The sequence below is a fragment of the Taudactylus pleione genome, unplaced genomic scaffold, assembly GCF_031769625.1.
Source record: "Taudactylus pleione unplaced genomic scaffold, aTauple2 ptg001337l, whole genome shotgun sequence".
Lineage (NCBI taxonomy): Eukaryota > Metazoa > Chordata > Amphibia > Anura > Myobatrachidae > Taudactylus > Taudactylus pleione.
This window is the reverse complement of record NW_028285737.1, coordinates 961,538-981,113: the sequence shown is the minus strand read 5'-3', so window position 1 is coordinate 981,113 and position 19,576 is coordinate 961,538. Positions and strand designations below refer to the sequence as shown.

The window sequence follows — 19,576 nt, the reverse complement described above, 5'->3', positions numbered from 1 at the left end:
GCTTCATCAATTTATATGCTTCAATTTATATACTTCATCATAATGTATGCTTCATCCATCTATGTTTCATCTTCATCATACTATAAACTTCATCATACTATATGCTACATCATACTATATGTGTCATCATACTGTAAGCTTCATCATACTATAAGCTTCATCATACTATATGCTTCATCCAACTGTATGCTTCATCATACTATATGCCACATCATAATATATGCCTCATCATACTATATGCCTCATCATACTGTATGCTTCATCATACTATATGCTTCATCATACTATAAGCTTCATCATACGTCTGCTTCATCAGACTAGATGCTTCATCATACTATAAGCTTCATCATACTATATGCTTCATCATACTGTATGCTTCATCAATCTATATGCTTCATCATAGTGTATGCTTCATCATACTGTATGCTTCATCATGCTATAAGCTTCATCATAGTGTATGCTTCATCAATCTATATGCTTCATCATACTGTATGCTTCATCCATCTATGTTTCATCCAACTGTAACTGTATGCATATTATATGCCACATCATACTATATGCCTCATCATACTATATGCCACATCATACTATATGCTTCATCCATCTGTTTCATTTTCATCATACTATAAACTTCATCATACTATAAGCTACATCATACTGTATGCTTCATCATACTGTAAGCTTCATCATACTATATGCTTCATCATACTGTATGCTTCATCAATTTATATGTTTCATCATACTGTATGCTTCATCCATCTATGTTTCATCCAACTGTATGCTTCATCATACTATATGCCACATCATACTATATGCAACATCATACTATATGCAACATCATACTATATGCCTCATCATACTATATGCCTCATGATACTGTATGCTTCATCATACTGTATGCTTCATCATACTGTATGCTTCATCATACTGTATGCTTCATCATACTGTATGTTTCATCATACTATAAGCTTCATCAATTTATGTTTCATCATACTGTATGCTTCATCCATCTATGTTTCATCCAACTGTATGCTTCATCACACTATAAGCTTCATCATACTATATGCTTCATCATACTATATGCTTCATCCATCTATATGTTTCATCCACTTGTATGCTTCATCATACTATATGCCACATCATACTATATGCCACATCATACTATATGCCTCATCATACTGTATGCCTCATCATACTGTATGCCTCATCATACTATAAGCTTCATCATACTATATGCTTCATCATACTGTACGCTTCATCCATCTATATGTTTCATCCAACTGTATGCTTCATCATACTATATGCCTCATCATACTATATGCCTCATCATACTATATTCCTCATCATACTATATGCTTCATCATACTATATGCTTCATCCATCTATGTTTCATCCAACTGTATGCTTCATCATACTATATGCCTCATCATACTGTATGCTTCATCATACTATAAGCTTCATCGTACTATATGCTTCATCGCACTATATGCTTCATCAATTTATATGCTTCAATTTATATGCTTCATCATAATGTATGCTTCATCCATCTATGTTTCATCTTCATCATACTATAAACTTCATCATACTATATGCTACATCATACTATATGCTTCATCATACTATAAGCTTCATCCAACTGTATGCTTCATCATACTATATGCCACATCATACTATATGCCACATCATACTATATGCCTCATCATACTGTATGCCTCATCATACTGTATGCTTCATCATACTGTATGCTTCATCATACTATAAGCTTCATCATACTATATGCTTCATCATACTATAAGCTTCATCATACTATATGCTTCATCATACTGTATGCTTCATTAATCTATATGCTTCATCAATCTATAGGCTTCATCATAGTGTATGCTTCATCATAGTGTATGCTTCATCATACTGTATGCGTCATCAATCTATATGCTTCATCATACTGTATGCTTCATCCATCTATGTTTCATCCAACTGTAACTATGCATATTATATGCCACATCATACTATATGCCTCATCATACTATATGCCACATCATACTATAAGCTTCATCATACTATAAGCTACATCATACTGTAAGCTTCATCATACTGTAAGCTTCATCATACTATATGCTTCATCCATGTTTCATCATACTGTAAGCTTCATCATACTATAAGCTTCATCCTACTGTATGCTTCATCCATCTATGTTTTATCTTCATCATACTATAAACTTCATCATACTATATGCTTCATCATACTATATGCTTCATCATACTATATGCTTCATCATACTATATGCTTCATCCATGTTTCATCATACTGTATGCTTCATCATACTGTATGCTTCATCATACTATAAGCTTCATCATACTGTATGCTTCATCATACTATAAGCTTCAACATACTATATGCTTCATCATACTGTATGCTTCATCATACTGTATGCTTCATCATAGTGTATGCTTCATCATACTATAAGCTTCATCATAGTGTATGCGTCATCAATCTATGTTTCATCCAACTGTAACTGTATGCATATTATATGCCACATCATACTATATGCCTCATCATACTATATGCCACATCATACTATAAGCTTCATCATACTGTATGCTTCATCATACTGTATGCTTCATCCATCTATGTTTCATCTTCATCATACTATAAACTTCATCATACTATAAGCTACATCATACTGTATGCTTCATCATACTATATGCTACATCATACTGTAAGCTTCATCATACTATATGCTACATCATACTGTATGCTTCATCATACTGTAAGCTTCATCATACTATATGCTGCATCAAACTACATGTTTCATCCAACAGTATGCTTCATCATACCAGAGTATATGCCTCATCATACTATATGCTTCACTATAAGTGTATTTTAAAGAAAGTGCTGCTTAATTTATACCAAAGCGTCACCAAGCCCATGATAAATAACTTATGAATCCCAAAACGACTCATAAATCATATACATTAAGAACACATTGCTACACCCGGCATCAGGACTTAGGGCTTCATTGAGAGGCGGACGTACGGTCTACGACCGCGTCGATGTTTGTCCAGTGCGCATGAGGGAGCCGGCTCCTTCGTGCGCATGCGTGAGACCCGCTACGACCGACAACGCAGGTCGTAGCGGGTCTCTATCCAAAGGGGGCGAGCTGTCGATGTTGATTGACAGCTCGCCCCATTTGGAAGGCGGGCCGGGGGGAGGTGGCAGCCCAAACGGAGGCGTTCCCATGGGAACGCCTGCCGTTTGGGGGAGGCCCCACTGACATCACTAGTGATGTCAGTGGAGAGCTTCCGGCTCTGACAAAGCCAGAAGCTCTCCAGGGCTTACGACAAGGGAGACCCTACCCTAGGGTCTCGTCGTAAGCCCCGATGGTCGCGATGGTCTATGACCATCGCGACCATCACCCGAGCGGTCGTTAGAGCTGTGGGTGTAAACCCACAGCCTAACGACCGCAACAGAGGCGGCCGGTCAAGATGCAAGCGGCCGCCCAGTTTCTGAGCGACCGCTTGCATCCTACGACCGTCTCTGAATGAGGGCCTTAATCCCCCTCAGCGCTGTAACACTGGACATTAGCTATTCCAGCTCGGCACTGCCAACCATAAACCGGTTATTATAGATGTACGTGTTTTTACATAACGTTAGTTACATATTACGCCACATTTTGCACATAGCACCGGCATTTGCTTTGGGACAACACACGGAGTACAGGCTGCTGACTGCAGTATTGTTTCCAGGATATATTCTACATTGTGAGTTTTGAGTCACCAGGAGTCTTTTTTTAAAATTGGCGCCTTAGCATTGGGACTAACACCCCTCAGTGCTGCGTCCGCCACCTCAGCCACGTGATCCGGGTCCCGAGACATAACGGGTCTAGTTCTGTGTGTGATCGCAAGGAGGGAGGAATCTCCTGCTATTTTGCGTTATTACTGCAGCTTTGACATAAACATGTGTAATTAATATTCAGGTATTAATACATGACGATAAAGGGTAATATCACATGTGGTAGAGCACAGGGGGGATCACGGGTAAAGTCACATGATGTCCCATCCACTGCATTGTTGATAAGATTCAACATGGGGACATCCCTCCTACTAATGTATGTGAGTCACTAGAGTGTGTGAGGAGGAGACTGGTCAGATCTCTGGGCTGGTAACACACAGTGACATGATGTGAGGGGGAGAGCAGGAGTATAATAGGGGCTGATGGCTCCTGATGTATGAGATACACCAGAGAGTGTGGGGAGGAGACAGGTCAGATCTCTGGGCTGGTAACACACAGTGACATGATGTGAGGGGGAGAGCAGGAGTATAATAGGGGCTGATGGCTCCTAAATCCCCCACTAGGAAGACACATTTCCCTCATTAGTTTGTACTATCAGAGGAGGGTGTAGATTGCTGTAGTGACTGATCAAGGCCAATATGTGACTCTATTCTGTAATTAGTATTTATTACTCACCTGTGCTGATATCTGTAGGGATTTCCTCCTCCTTACACTGCTGATCACCCCTCATATACGTCTCTTCTTCTCCCTCTGTATCTTCTGCCTTAATAATAGTCAGATATTCACCCTACACAACCCAAAAACAAATTCATAAATTGAGGACAGACAGTAAAATGATAGTACATAAGACACACACAGCTTCTCTACAGATCATATAGTGACAGTCACTTTGCTATATCGGTGAGACCCTAAATCCCACCTACCTGATTCCCCTGTGGGGTCCTGTGATTCTCCTCTGTACAATCCTGTGAATATAGAGGACGGGGACATCTCTCTGGGGTATTACTGTTACTGGCTCCATCTGTAGGAGACACACAGTGACTGAGTACATTGTATATATGTGATTATCAGATGATGTGTGTATATAGGAGACCCCCATACCTGCTCTCCCCTGTACAATAAATAACAGTCTCCTCTTACCCAGTGATGTGAGGGGCCGGTGATTCTCCATCATCAGGTCCTTGTACAGACCCCTGTGTTCCTCTATATACTCCCCCTCCTGCATGGAGACATAGACAGTGACATCCTGACACCTTATAGGGGACCTAGAATATAGTGGTATAGTGTTGTGTTGCTTCCAGTCATAAGGGATTGCAGATATTGGAAGCCAGAGAACTTTATTGAACACAAAGCAGACAGACAAAGCAGTCATCAGGGTGACTATTTTTGCTCCGTCTTTAGTGCATATATCCTATTTGGTCCCACTCCTCTTATATTATTAACTTTTACTTATAAGGCGCCACAAAGTGCCTCCAGCGCCGTACAAAGGAATAAAGCTGCATACACACACAACCATTTTGTTGCCAACGATTTTATGAACGATTTTCGTCAGATTACCTGTCAGATTTTTTTAAAGTGTAATGAACGATTGTTTTGAACTCCAAACGATTTTTGCATATTCCCTTACTGAAAATCGTTCAATTGGTCAGTCTGACTGAAGTACAAACTACAAACGCGCATGAACGATGATCATTCATCGTTTTAACTCAGAAAGTGAACGATTTTTACAAAGATTGAACAATAAACGATATCGTTAACAATAATCGTTCAAAAAAACGTTGTGTGTGTATGCACCTTAACATTTTAAAAAAGGAATAATAACAGTGTAACAGTATAATTACAATATACAGCACCTAACCAGAGCATAGATACATAGCATAAGTGCAAACATTACTATAACACCATAGACAAGGTAGGGCAAACAACTTGGGTAAGGGTAGGGCAACTGGCTGTAGCTTCATGGAGTGCAGGAGGGGTCAATTCAGTACTCAGTGATCCTGTTCCCAATATAAAGTTGACATAATGAATCAATAAGATGAACAAAATACATATATATATATATTATTTATATATATATATATATATATATATATATATATTTATATACACACACACACACACACACACACACATATATTTATAGTAATATAGGATGGGCATTATAAGTATGAATTGTGGGAATTACATAATATAAAATGAGCATTAGGAGTTAGTATGGTAAACCCCAATTCCCCGTTACTGTGAAATGTTCTCTATATTAAAGCTGTACGGTGTGGTCTACACTTTGCGGTGCCTTATGTATAAATGTTAATAATTACAGTGGTCAGTGTTCTGCTGTATAGTGGACACGATGGTGCTATAAGTCTGGAATTGTAAGGCACTAACAGATTTAGGGTACATTATGTGACTATAACATGGTCATTCATCTTTTAGGTTTGCATGTTGAGGTTACATGGTTGGCATACCAAGGTAAGGTCGTCAGAACACTAAAGGTAAGAGGTGGCCATTTGGAGGTGCAAAAAGGGAAGGGTTATGAATTGGGCGTCATGAGACAGAGTCGGGCATTACAAGGCCACAAGAGACTACATAAAGGAGCATGATGAAGCGTGATTTAGGAGACTATGAAGGGACTTTGACGTTGGCATCTGGAGGACATGAGGTGAGCTATATAAAGTGAGTATTATGAGGGAAGGCATAACAACTACATTGCTTTGGGTTGTGGTGAGAGCGGGTGTCTTAGGCATCCCGCCAAAGTGCTGAAACATTGCATCTAGTGTAATGTTCTTGTGTATGTGTGTGTGTATAGTGTATAATGCATGTAAGTCATTCTTCAATGCTGTTATGGCTATCTAGTAGCTGTGTATATATGCTGGCAGTGTGCCTTGCCTGATGGGTCACATCCGTTCGAGCAGACATGCTGGAGCCATGTTGCATGTGGCGTCTACAGTGAGGTAAGGGCTGTTGGAGGTACTGAACCAGTCCAGGTAAGTGAGTTCCCACAAGATATGGGGAGGCTAGAAAGGGCCAGATCTAGCGCCTTGCGATGGACTTGTGCGACTGGGCAGTGCCGACATGTGGAAAGGGCTCTGGTTACACCGGCCATAGAGGGGCAGGAGCGGATGGCGCTGTACGACAGTGTGGCACAATACTGCGATTAGATTGGGTGCGAGGAACCCCCAGGTAATTTGTTCTATGTGGTGTTATTCAACAACACTGCGGCTCTACGGTGATATCAGGTGGGCAACAAGATTCAGACAAGAAGGCTGGGAGGTATGAGGCAGCACTGGGAGGTATGAAGCCATGGACTGGGAGGTATGAGGCCATGGACTGGGATGTGTGAGGCCATGGACTGGGATGTGTGAGGCACCACTGTGAGGTATGAGGCTATGGAGTGGGAGGTTTGAGGCACCACTGGGAGGTACGAGGCCATGGAGTGTGAGGTGTGAGGCACCACTGGGACATGTGAGGCCATGGAGTGGGAGGTGTGAGTAACCAGTGAAAGGTATGAGGCCACGGACTGGGTGAGATGTATATTATATCATTATTATATATCTATGCACTTACCCCCTGCCAGCCACTGCTCTTCTAACCCCCAAACCCCCAGTTAAGTAACAAACCCGACTTCCGCTCTGTGCGTTCCCCCCGACTCTTGGGTTGGCAGGTCGGCTCCACCACATAGTCCCATATGCGTTCCACCTCACTTCCGGGTTGTGCGTTCCACCAAAACTCCGCCCTCTGAGTTCCATAGATGGGAAGTGACTTTTCGAGACGTCGTCGCTGGGAAGTGGATAGATCCCCTTCAGTTTATTGTCGCTGTGTCCGGCAGCAGCTGCAGGTAATGGTGTACTACTAGACAGGGGGAGCAGCCTGTGGTGTCAGGGTTGAGGCTAGATCCTATGTGGGAGTAGACTGTGGTGTCCCACTATACAGGGGGAGCGGACTGTGGTGTCCCACTATACAGGGGGAGCGGACTGTGGTGTCCCACTATACAGGGGGAGCGGACTGTGGTGTCCCACTATCCAGGGGGAGCGGTCTGTGGTGTCCTACTATACAGGGGGAGCGGCCTGTGGTTCCTACTATACAGGGGGAGCAGAACGTGGTGTCCTATTATAAAGGAGGAACGTCCTGTGGTGTCCTACTACTCAGGGGGAGCAGCCTTTGGTATCCTACTATACAGGGGGAGCGGACTGTGGTGTCCTAATATACAGGGGGAGCGGCCTGTGGTGTCCTAATATACAGGGGGAGCGGCCTGTGGTGTCCTAAATGGGGAGTGGCCTGTGGTGTCCTAAACTGGAAGCGGTCTGTGGTGTCCTACTATACAGGGGGAGCAGCCTGTGGTGTCCTACTATACAGGGGGAGTGGCCTGTGACGTCCTACTTTACAGTGGGAGTGACCTGTGGCATCCTACTATACAGTGGGAGCGGCCAGTGGTGTCCTACACTATACAGGGGGAGCGGTCTGTGGTGTCCTACTATACAGGGGGAGCAGTCTGTGGTGTCCTATTATACATGGGAGCGGCCAGTGGTGTCCTACACTATACAGGGGGAGCGGTCTGTGGTGTCCTACTATACAGGGGGAGCAGTCTGTGGTGTCCTATTATACAGGGGAGCGGTCTGTGGTGTCCTACTATACAGGGGGAGCGGTCTGTGGTGTCTTACTATAAAGAGGGAGCAGCCTGTGGTGTCCTGTTATTATTCTACAGAGGGAGTGGCCTGTGGTGTCCTGCTATTATTGTTCTGGTCACACATGACACCTACATTTGAAGGCAGTGGTAGGGCTACTGTGGAATCTAGCATGACAAGTTATGCTGGTACTTTTGATCCCACTACAGTTGCAGCGTCACATATTTTCCATGACTGGGGAAATTTTGTATTATCCCTTCTCTAATTTCATTTGTTGTATGCTGTCATATTCCCATTCATGTTCTATTATGTTAGTTTTATTCTTCCCCCACCCCGTCAATTCTTCCAACTCTTTTTTCCAACTTTAGTCTTCCCCTTCCCATGTCTTTACCTTGTCTACTGCCTTGTGTACTCTACCCATGTGCTCCCAGTTCTTCTCTCCCCATGTCCTTACCTCTGTGCTCCCTGTTCCCCTCTCCCCATGTCCTTACCCCTGTGCTCCCTATTCTCCTTTCCCTACGTCCTTACCCCTGTGCTCCCTGTTCTCCTCTCCCCATGTCCTTACGCCTGTGCTCCCTGTTCTCCTCTCCCCATGTCCTTACCCCTGTGCTCCCTGTTCTTCTCTCCCCATGTCCTTACCCCTGTGCTCCCTGTTCTTCTCTCCCCATGTCCTTACCCCTGTGCTCCCTGTTCTTCTCTCCCCATGTCCTTACCCCTGTGCTCCCTGTTCTTCTCTCCCCATGTCCTTACCCCTGTGCTCCCTGTTCTTCTCTCCCCATGTCCTTACCCCTGTGCTCCCAGTTGTCCTCTCCCCATGTCCTTACCTCTGTGCTCCCTGTTCCCCTCTCCCCAAGTCCTTACCCCTGTGCTCCCAGTTCTCCTTTCCCTACATCCTTACCCCCTGTGCTCCCTGTTCTCCTCTCCCCATGTCCTTACCCCTGTGCTCCCTGTCCCCCTCTCCCCATGTCCTTACCCCTATGCTCCCTGTTCTTCTCTCCCCATGTCCTTACCCCTGTGCTCCCAGTTTTCCTCTCCCCATGTCCTTACCCCTGTGCTCCCAGTTCTTCTCTCCCCATGTCCTTACCCCTGTGCTCCCTGTCCCCCTCTCCCCATGTCCTTACCCCTGTGCTCCCTGTCCCCCTCTCCCCATGTCCTTACCCCTGTGCTCCCTGTTCCCCTCTCCCCATGTCCCTACCCCTGTGCTCCCTGTCCCCCTCTCCCCATGTCCTTACCCCTGTGCTCCCTGTTCCCCTCTCCCCATGTCCTTACCCCTGTGCTCCCTGTTCCCCTCTCCCCATGTTCTTACCCCTGTGCTCCCTGTCCCCCTCTCCCCATGTCCTTACCCCTGTGTTCCCTGTCCCCCTCTCCCCATGTCCTTACCCCTGTGTTCCCTGTCCCCCTCTCCCCATGTCCTTATTCCTGCGCTCCCTGTCCCCCTCTCCCCATGTCCTTACCCCTGTGCTCCCTGTTCGCCTCTCCCCATGTCCTTACCCCTGTGCTCCCTGTTCCCCTCTCCCCATGTCCTTACCCCTGTGCTCCCTGTTCCCCTCTCCCCATGTCCTTACCCCTGTGCTCCCTGTTCCCCTCTCCCCATGTCCTTACCCCTGTGCTCCCTGTTCCCCTCTCCCCATGTCCTTACCCCTGTGCTCCCTGTTCCCCTCTCCCCATGTCCTTACCCCTGTGCTCCCAGTTCTCCTTTCCCTACGTCCTTACCCCTGTGCTCCCTGTTCTCCTCTCCCCATGTCATTACCCCTGTGCTCCCTGTCCCCCCTCTCCCCATTTCCTTACCCCTGTGCTCCCTTTTCTTCTCTCCCCAAGTCCTTACCCCTGTGCTCCCTGTCCCCCTCTCCCCATGTCCTTACCCCTGTGCTCCCTGTTCTTCTCTCCCCATGTCCTTACCCCTGTGCTCCCAGTTCCCCTCATCCCAAGTCCTTACCCCTATGCTCCCTGTCCCCCTCTCCCCATGTCCTTACCCCTGTGCTCCCTGTTCTTCTCTCCCCATGTCCTTACCCCTGTGCTCCCAGTTCTTCTCTCCCCATGTCCTTACCCCTGTGCTCCCTGTACCCCTCTCCCCATGTCGTTACCCCTGTGCTCTCTGTTCTCCTCTCCCCATGTCCTTACCCCTGTGCTCCCAGTTCTTCTCTCCCCATGTCCTTACCCCTGTGCTCCCTGTTCCCCTCTCCCCATGTCCTTACCCCTGTGCTCCCTGTTCCCCTCTCCCCATGTCCTTACCTCTGTGCTCCCTGTCCCCCCTCTCCCCATGTCCTTACCCCTGTGCTCCCTGTTCTTCTCTCCCCATGTCCTTACCCCTGTGCTCCCTGTTCGCCTCTCCCCATGTCCTTACCTCTGTGCTCCCTGTACCCCTCTCCCCATGTCGTTACCCCTGTGCTCTCTGTTCTCCTCTCCCCATGTCCTTACCCCTGTGCTCCCAGTTCTTCTCTCCCCATGTCCTTACCCCTGTGCTCCCTGTTCCCCTCTCCCCATGTCCTTACCTCTGTGCTCCCTGTCCCCCTCTCCCCATGTCCTTACCCCTGTGCTCCCCTTTCTCCTCTCCCCATGTCCTTACCCCTGTGCTCCCTGTTCGCCTCTCCCCATGTCCTTATCCCTGTGCTCCCTGTTCGTCTCTCCCCTTGTCCTTATTCCTGTGCTCCTTGGTCAAAAAAGTCTCTCTCAATAAAACACAGGGCCTGGTTCCGAGATTTACACTATGTCGATATTTTTGCAGATCAAGCGTATGTTTGCCATTGAGCATGCGCGAATGTCGCACTGTGCACGCGCAGCGATTGTATTGCGATGGCGCTCGTACATTAGATTCACTCGCAAAGTGAGTGACAGGCAGTCAGTGTTTGGGGGTGGTTAGAAAGATCTCTGAATCAGGCCCACTGAGTAAAAATAGAAAACTTCCCTACTTCATGCGTTGTAACATATTTTAAATTGAGCTAATTAAATTAAAGAGATGTTTGGCCAATTGGAGTGGTTTAACCATAAGTGCTCTGTGATGGTCTCTGAGGAATATTATGTAGCTGGATCAGAGTAACGTCTCAGAAACACTGACCAGGGCTGTACGGCTTGGAGGAAAGGGGTCACTCAGTGTTTCCTATCTGAGTATGGTACATGTGTATTCTGTGATGTTTATTACATTTATTTCTAGACCGCTGTGCTTTGAGGAACTAGTTTATCTCTATTAGAGGTCAGCTGAGGATGAGACACATCACTGACTCACTAAGGATGGACAAGGATCGGAGTCCTATGACTGAGAGGATACTAAATCTCACCCTGGAGATCATCTACCTGCTGACTGGGGAGGTGAGAGGGTCTGGGAGTGTCACAGTGACATCACTTATATCTATAGTAATAATACAGGGACATGACTGGGGAGGTGAAGGGACAAGGTAGAGTCACCGTGACATCACTTATATCTATAGTAATAATACAGGGATATGACTGGGGAGGTGAAGTACAAGGTAGAGTCACCGTGACATCACTTATATCTATAGTAATAATACAGGGATATGACCGGCGAGGTGAGGAGATCTTGTAGTAGTACAGTGCCGATCAGCGATAACATTAATACAATCTGCCTAATATTGTGTAGGATCCTTTTGTGCTGCCTAACAGTTCCTATCCATCGAGGTATAGACTCCATAAGACCACCGAAGGTGTCCAGTGGTATCTGGCACCAAGACGTTAGCAGCAGATCTTTTAAATCCTGTAAGTTCTGAGGTGGCATGGCTCAGACTTGTTCTTCCAGTACATCCTACAGATGCTCAAACGGATTAAGAATTGGGAAATTTGGAGGCCAAGTCAAAACCTTGAACTCTTCGTCATGTTCCTCAAACCATTCCTGAACAATGTTTGCAGTGTGGCTGGGTGCATTATCCTGCTGAAGGAGGCCACTGCCATCAGGGAATACCATTGCCATGAAGGGGTGTACTTGGTCTTCAGTAATGTTTAGGTAGGCGGTACGTGTCATAGTAACATCCTCATGAATGCCGGGACCCAAGTTTTTTCAGCAGAAGTGCCCAGAGCATCACACCGCCTCTGCCAACCTGCCTTCTTCCCATAGTGCATTCTGGTACCAGCTTTTCCTCAGGTGAACAACGCACACGCACCTGGCTGTCCACATGATGTAAAATAAAATTGCTTCCTGGTCCAGTTATGATTCTTAGAATCCCATTGAGGCAATTTCGGCGGTGGACAGGGGTCAGCATATGCACTTGGACTGGTCTATGGCTATGCAGCCCCATACGCAGCAAGCTGCAATGCTCTGATACCTTTCTATAATAGCCTTTGTGCTACAGTAGCTCTTCTGCGGGATAGGACCAGATGGGCTAGCCTTCAGTAACCACAGGCATCAATGAGCCTTGGGCACCCATGACACTGTTACCGGTTGTTCTTCTTTGAACCACTTTTGGTAGGTACTAACCACTGCACACCAGGAACGCCCCACAAGACCCATCACAATTTAGACCTGGTCAAAGTCGTTCAGATCCTTATGCTTGACCATTTCATGCATCAAACACATCAACTTGAAGAACTGAATGTTAATTTTCTGCCTAATATGTCCAAACCCATGACAAGTGCTATTGTAACGAGATCATTAATGTTATTCACTTCACCTGTTATTGCTTTTAATGTTATGGTTGATCAGTATTACAGATAGGGAAGGGGTTGTATTCGTAAAATCAATTTTATTGTATATTATGCACAATTGGCTCCTAAAAAACAGCTCCGTATGGGTGGAGTTTAATTTACCTTTTTATTGATGTCTCCATAACTGCACAGAATTACACAGTAGTGAAGAAGACATTCAGTGAGCCTGAGACATCTGGTAACCTCCTCTATTTATCAGAAAGATTGAGCGGGACCCAGAGCCCCATCTCGGTGCATCCATCTCACTCACTGATACATGAGAGACACAATGACCAGAAGATCCTGGAACTCACCAACAAGATCATTCAGCTGCTGACTGGAGAGGTGACTGCTGGGAATGGGACATTATACAATAACACCAGGGGATGTGTCTGGGTGATGACTGGAGAGGTGACTGCTGGGAATGGGACATTATACAGTAACACCAGGGGATGTGTCTGGGTGATGACTGGATCATTGTGTGTGTCAGGTTCCTATAAGGTGTCAGGATGTCACTGTCTATGTCTCCATGCAGGAGGGGGAGTATATAGAGGAACACAGGGGTCTGTACAAGGACGTGATGATGGAGAATCACCGGCCCCTCACATCACTGGGTAAGAGGAGACTGCCATTTATTGTACAGGGGAGAGCAGGTATGGGGACCCCTATATACACACATCACCTGATAATCACATATATACAATGTACTCAGTCACTGTGTGTCTCCTACAGATGGACCCAGTAACAGAAATAACCCAGAGAGATGTCCCCGTCCTCTTTATTCACAGGATTGTACAGAGGAGAATCACAGGACCCCACAGGAGCATCAGGTAGATGGGATTTAGGGTCTCACCAATATACCAAAGTGATTTATCACTATGTGATGTGTGGAGGAGCTGTGTGTGTATTATATGCTGAGATTCTACTATTAATTATTCAAGTGCTATTTTATTGTTTTGTGGGTTATGTAGGGTGAAGGTTTGACTTACATTAAAGTAGAAGTTATAGAGGGAGAAGAGACGTATGTGAGGGGTGATCAGCAGTGTAAGGAGGAGGAAATCCCTACAGATATCAGCACAGGTGAGTAATAAACACTTATTACAGAAAAGTGTCACATACTCGCCTTGTTCCAAGTGGAGGCTTCTCATGATCAGACCTAGCTGGTACTGAGAAGCCCACACGCTGGTCAGCTTCATATTCTCTCTTACCAGTTGCCTTCATATGATCTAGTGATTATTCTAAGGAATTATGATCATTAGAAGTTTCAAAATAAAGACTCATACAAGTTAAAACTAAACAGCGCTTATCTGATAACTTCTGGCAAACAGAACACTTGATGTTACGCTGTGCTGAAGAATCCGATTGGAAACACTTGAAATAACATAAAGGAAGCCGCTCAACGCGTTTCGTTCAAGTACTTTCATCAGGGGATATATATTTATGTACAGCCATGGCCAAAAGGTTTGAGAATGACTCAAGTATTGGTTTTCACAAAGTTTGCTGCTTCAGTGTTTTTAGACCTGTTTGTCAGATGTTACTATTGGTATACTGAAGTAACATTACAAGCATTTCATAAGTGGTAAAGGCTTTTATTGACAATTAGTGTAAGTTTTGGCAAAGATTCAATATTTGTACTGTTGACACTTCTTTTTCAAGACCTCTGCAATTCGCCCTGACATGCTGTCAATCAACTTTCAAGCCACATACTGACTGATGGCCGTCCATTCTTGCCTAATCAATGTTTGGAGTTTGTCAGAATTTGTGGGTTTTTGTTTGTACACCCGCCTCTTGGGGATTGACCACAAGTTCTCAATGGGATTAAGATCTGGGGAGTTTCCTGGCCATGCACCCAAAATTGAGGGTTTTTTTTTTTCTTCCCCGAACCACTTAGTTATCACTTTTGCCTTATGGCAAGGTGCTCCATCATTCTGGAAAAGGCATTGTTCGTTACCAAACAGTTCTTGGATGGTTGGGAGAAGTTGCTCTTGGAGGATGTTTTGGTACCATTCTTTATTCATGGCTATGTTCTTAGCCAAGGGAGTGAATTCACTCACAATTTTGCCTGAGAAGCAACCCCAAACATGAATGGTCTCAGGATGCTTTACTGTTGGCATGACACCGGACTGATGGTAGTGCTCACCTTTCCTTCTCCGGCAAGCGTTTTTCCAGATGCCCCAAACAATCTGAAAGGGGATTCATCAGAGAAAATAACTTTACCCCAGTCCTCAGCAGTCCAATCCCTGTACATTTTGCAGAATATCAGTCTTTCCCTGATGTTTTTCCTGGAAAGAAGTGGCTTCTTTGCTGCCCTTCTTGACACCAGAACATCCTCCAAAAGTCTTCCTCCTGTGTCATGCCAACAGTAAAGAATCCTGAGACCATTCATGTGTGGGGTTGCTTCTCAGCCAAGGGAGTGGGATCACTCACAATTTTGCCTAAGAACACAGCCATGAATAAAGGATGGTACCAAAACATCCTCCAAGAGCAACTTCTCCCAACTATCCAAGAACAGATTGATGATAAACAATGCCTTTTCCAGCATGATGGAGCACCTTGCCATAAGGCAAAAGTGATAACTAAGTGGCTCGGGGAACAAAACATCGAAATTTTAAATCCATGGGCAGGAAACTCCCTAGACCTTAATCCCATTGAGAACTTGTGGTCAATCCTCAAGAGGTGGGTGGACAAACAAGAACCCACAAATTCTAACAAACTCCAAGCATTGATTAGGCAAGAATGGGTGGCCATCAGTCAGTATGTGGCCCAGAAGTTGATTGACAGCATGCCAGGGCAAATTGCAGAAGTCTTGAAATAGATGGGTCAACACTGCAAATATAGACTCTTTGCATAAACTTAATGTAATTGTCAATTAACGCCTTTGCCACTTATGAAATGCTTGTAATGCATACCATAGTAACATCTGACAAAAAGGTCTAAAAACACTGAAGGAGCAAACTTTGTGAAAACCAATACTTGTGTCATTCTCAAACCTTTTGGCCATGGCTGTATATATTTAATGAGTTCTACATTTCTACCCAATTTATTGTATTTTGGGGATCTTTCACATTAATCTTTAGCAGAAAATTAGATTTCTTTTACAGGGAAACATTTATCTTTCCATATATTTATTTTATTCCCACAGATGGATGTAATGGCCGGAATTTCTCAGTTGATCATCTAATTTTAACTCCAGTTTGTGAAATAGAAAATAACTTCATCGCCCGAGATTCTCCAGGAGAAAACGCTATTATCCCAATTATACATCCAGCACTTCACAGTGCAGATATATCGTGTGATCCCTGTAATCAAGATGAAATTGGTCCTGATACATCTGACATTTGCACTTATATTACAGCTCTTACAGTAGATAATTTATTTCCCTGTTCTATAGATGCCAAATGTTTCACACAGAGCACAAAGCGTATTACCCATCAGCCGGGTAAAACAGTCGTGAAGCCATTTCCATGTTCTGAGTGTGGGAAATATTTCAGATACAAATCAGCTCTTGTTAGACATGAGACTCTTCACACAGGTGAGAATCCATTTCCATGCTCTGAGTGTGGGAAATGTTTTGCACAGAAATCACACCTTGTTAGACATCAGATAAGTCACACAGGTGAGAAGCCATTTCCATGTTTGGAGTGTGGAATGTATTTTAGAGACAAATCACATCTTGTTAGACATGAGAGACGTCACACAGGCGAGAAACCATATTCATGTATGGAGTGTGGAAAACGTTTTACGCAGAAATCGCATCTTGTTATACATGAGAGACTTCATACAGGTGAGAAGCCATTTTCCTGTTCTGAGTGCGGGAAATGTTTTACACAGAAATCTGCTCTTCTTAAACATGAGAGATATCACACAGGTGAGAAGCCATTTCCATGCTCTGAGTGTGGAATGTACTTTAGAGACAAATCACATCTTGTTAGGCATGAGAGACGTCACACAGGTGAGAAGCCATTTTCCTGTTCTGAGTGCGGGAAATGTTTTACACAGAGATCAGATCTTCTTGCACATCAGAGAAGTCACACAGGTGAGAAACCATTTCCATGCTCCGAGTGTGGGAAATGTTTTACACAGAAATCCGCTCTTGTTGCACATCAGAGAAGTCACACAGGAGAGAGGCCATTTCCATGTTCTGCTTGTGGTAAATGTTTTACACAGAAATCACATCTTGTTAAACATCAGAGATGTCACACAGGTGAGAAACCATTTCCATGCTCTAAATTAGAGAAATGACAGATCTTTTTTTGATAAACCATACATTATTATTATTCACAAAGATTTACCAGGTGATACTTTGTGTGTGTTGCAAGTGGAAACCTTTTATCTAAAGAGCAAATCTCAAGTATATTATTTTTCCTGACACAGGGAAAGTCAATTAGAGGCGATAAGCTGTTTCGTATGAAAAGTGATTATCGTCCAATTCAATTGCAGTTGAAGTTAACACCTGATAATTCTCAATGCTAATTTTTTTCACCACCTCTTGAGCAGGTGAAAAGTTGGGGAAAATCCCTGTGTTAAAGTAAAAATGTTGGGACTTGGGGCCTGATTCTGACCCGCTCGCGAGCACATAGCGCTCGCAAGCGGGTCGATGGTGGGGTTCTGCGCACGCCCCCGGAGCGAGAGAGAAATTCTCTCGCTCCGGGACTCACTACAATAAGGGCGGCTGTCGATGTTGATCGATAGCTTGCCCCATTTTGTAGGCGGGGAGGGGGGGGTGACTACACGCTTGCGACCGACGAGACCCTACCACAAGGGTCTCGCCGCAAGCCGCGATGATGGCGACCATCACCAAGCCGCCTGCAAAAGCTGTGGGTGGTCACCCACAGCTTAGCGAGCGGCCAGGAGGCCACACCAAAAAAATAAAAAAACGCCCTGATTCAGGACGAGCGCTCATAAAGAGTGTCCGGCTCTGAATCAGGCCCTTGGTTCAGATCCACTGGGACAACCTCCTTAATGACTAATTAGGCAAAAAAAATTTTTTAATTATCTTAATTCGGCCAATAATTACATGTAATTTTTGGGGTGAAATTGTGAATTGCAGGAAAATTAGTTAATTGATGTGGGGCAGGTATATAAGGGTGCTGTATGAATGGCACAGGTGTTTTTAATTGTGCAGGTGGGTATTAGAGGTGTATTTTGAAGGGGTTTTTTTAAACATGGCTTAATATAACACAAATATATATTTACAGGCGTTTTTATACACCCCTAATTTAAGTAGAGCATCATTATACAAAAAAACACTAGTGTTCTATTATTTATTTTCACTGTTTGAAAAAATGCATTTAACAGCCATTTGACACAATTTAAGAACCCCAAATACTTTTATTATGGCCACTAATATACTTCTATACTGTTATCCAATATTAATTTGCCTTTTTTGGGGCAGATTTACCCATTTTCACCTCTACTTAACGAGTGTAAAACCAGGAAAGAATTATCGGGTGAAACACTTATCACCCATTTTCTAATTGGATTGCACGATACGTTAACACCCGTATACAGGCGTTAGGTGAAATTATCGCGCGATACGATAAGTTGACACCCGTGAAAACGTATCACTTTCGCCTGTAATTGAATTCCCCCCCCAAAGTCTTTCCATTGACCTCTCATTTCCTCTCTGTTTATACAATAAAGTGTTCAGCTTTCGCTGTTTTTTTACTGTACAAAGCGTATTCTTGTGTATTTGCTGTTTTTTTACTGTACAAAGCGTATTCTTGTGTATTCGCTGTTTTTTACTGTACAAAGCGTATTCTTGTGTATTTGCTGTTTTTTTACTGTACAAAGCGTATTCTTGTGTATTTGCTGTACAAAGCGTATTCTTGTGTATTTGCTGTACAAAGCGTATTCTTGTGTATTTGCTGTTTTTTTACTGTACAAAGCGTATTCTTGTGTATTTGCTGTTTTTTTACTGTACAAAGCGTATTCTTGTGTATTTGCTGTTTTTTTACTGTACAAAGCGTATTCTTGTGTATTTGCTGTTTTTTTACTGTACAAAGCGTATTCTTGTGTATTTGCTGTTTTTTCTTATTATTATCCATCTTGCAAGAACATATCTCCTTATTAAGTGAGTGGAGGGGCAGGAGAGTCACTTTGCCGAAGGGCGAGAGGGTTGTTTTTTGGAATTGTGAGACCATGGGTTTATTTGCTAAAATAAAAAAGTCTGTCACCATCAGGCATCAGGACACAAAAACAACTGTGTGGAATAAGGACAGGTCCTATATCAGGGTGATCTGGCTGGGGTGACGCTAATTGTACATTTGTGTGTCTTCAAAGAGATCTTTCTTTTCCAAACTTAATTTTATGCTTATTGTTGCTATAAGTTGGTAAACCAGGAGGAAAAGCGCACCATTTCTATTGCGGTAAAGGTGTGGAAGATTTTACTTATATAGTGAGAAGCTTATAGTGCTCATTCTAGCACCCTGCACCTGTCACAACTGTGCAGTTTTTCTTTCCTGCCTGTGGTGTTGCTCTGGTGCCTCTAGCACACTCTGGACTATATCTCAGCAGTTTGTTGCATCAGCTGA

The 19,576-nt window shown here is 44.2% G+C and overlaps 2 protein-coding genes across 2 annotated transcripts in view; one reads left to right on the top strand and one right to left on the bottom strand.

Moving 5' to 3' along the window:
• LOC148443071 (uncharacterized) overlaps positions 1 to 19,576 on the bottom strand; it is a 71,829-nt gene that overhangs the window by 16,118 nt on the left and 36,135 nt on the right. The window lies entirely within an intron of this gene.
• Positions 7,576 to 19,154, top strand: LOC148443072 (uncharacterized). The gene is made up of 7 exons (XM_088463286.1): positions 7,576 to 7,624; positions 11,563 to 11,717; positions 13,197 to 13,388; positions 13,579 to 13,657; positions 13,776 to 13,873; positions 14,015 to 14,123; positions 16,186 to 19,154. The coding sequence occupies exons 2-7, from the start codon at positions 11,613 to 11,615 to the stop codon at positions 17,283 to 17,285; spliced, it is 1,683 nt and encodes a 560-aa protein (XP_088319412.1). The 5' UTR covers positions 7,576 to 7,624; positions 11,563 to 11,612; the 3' UTR covers positions 17,286 to 19,154.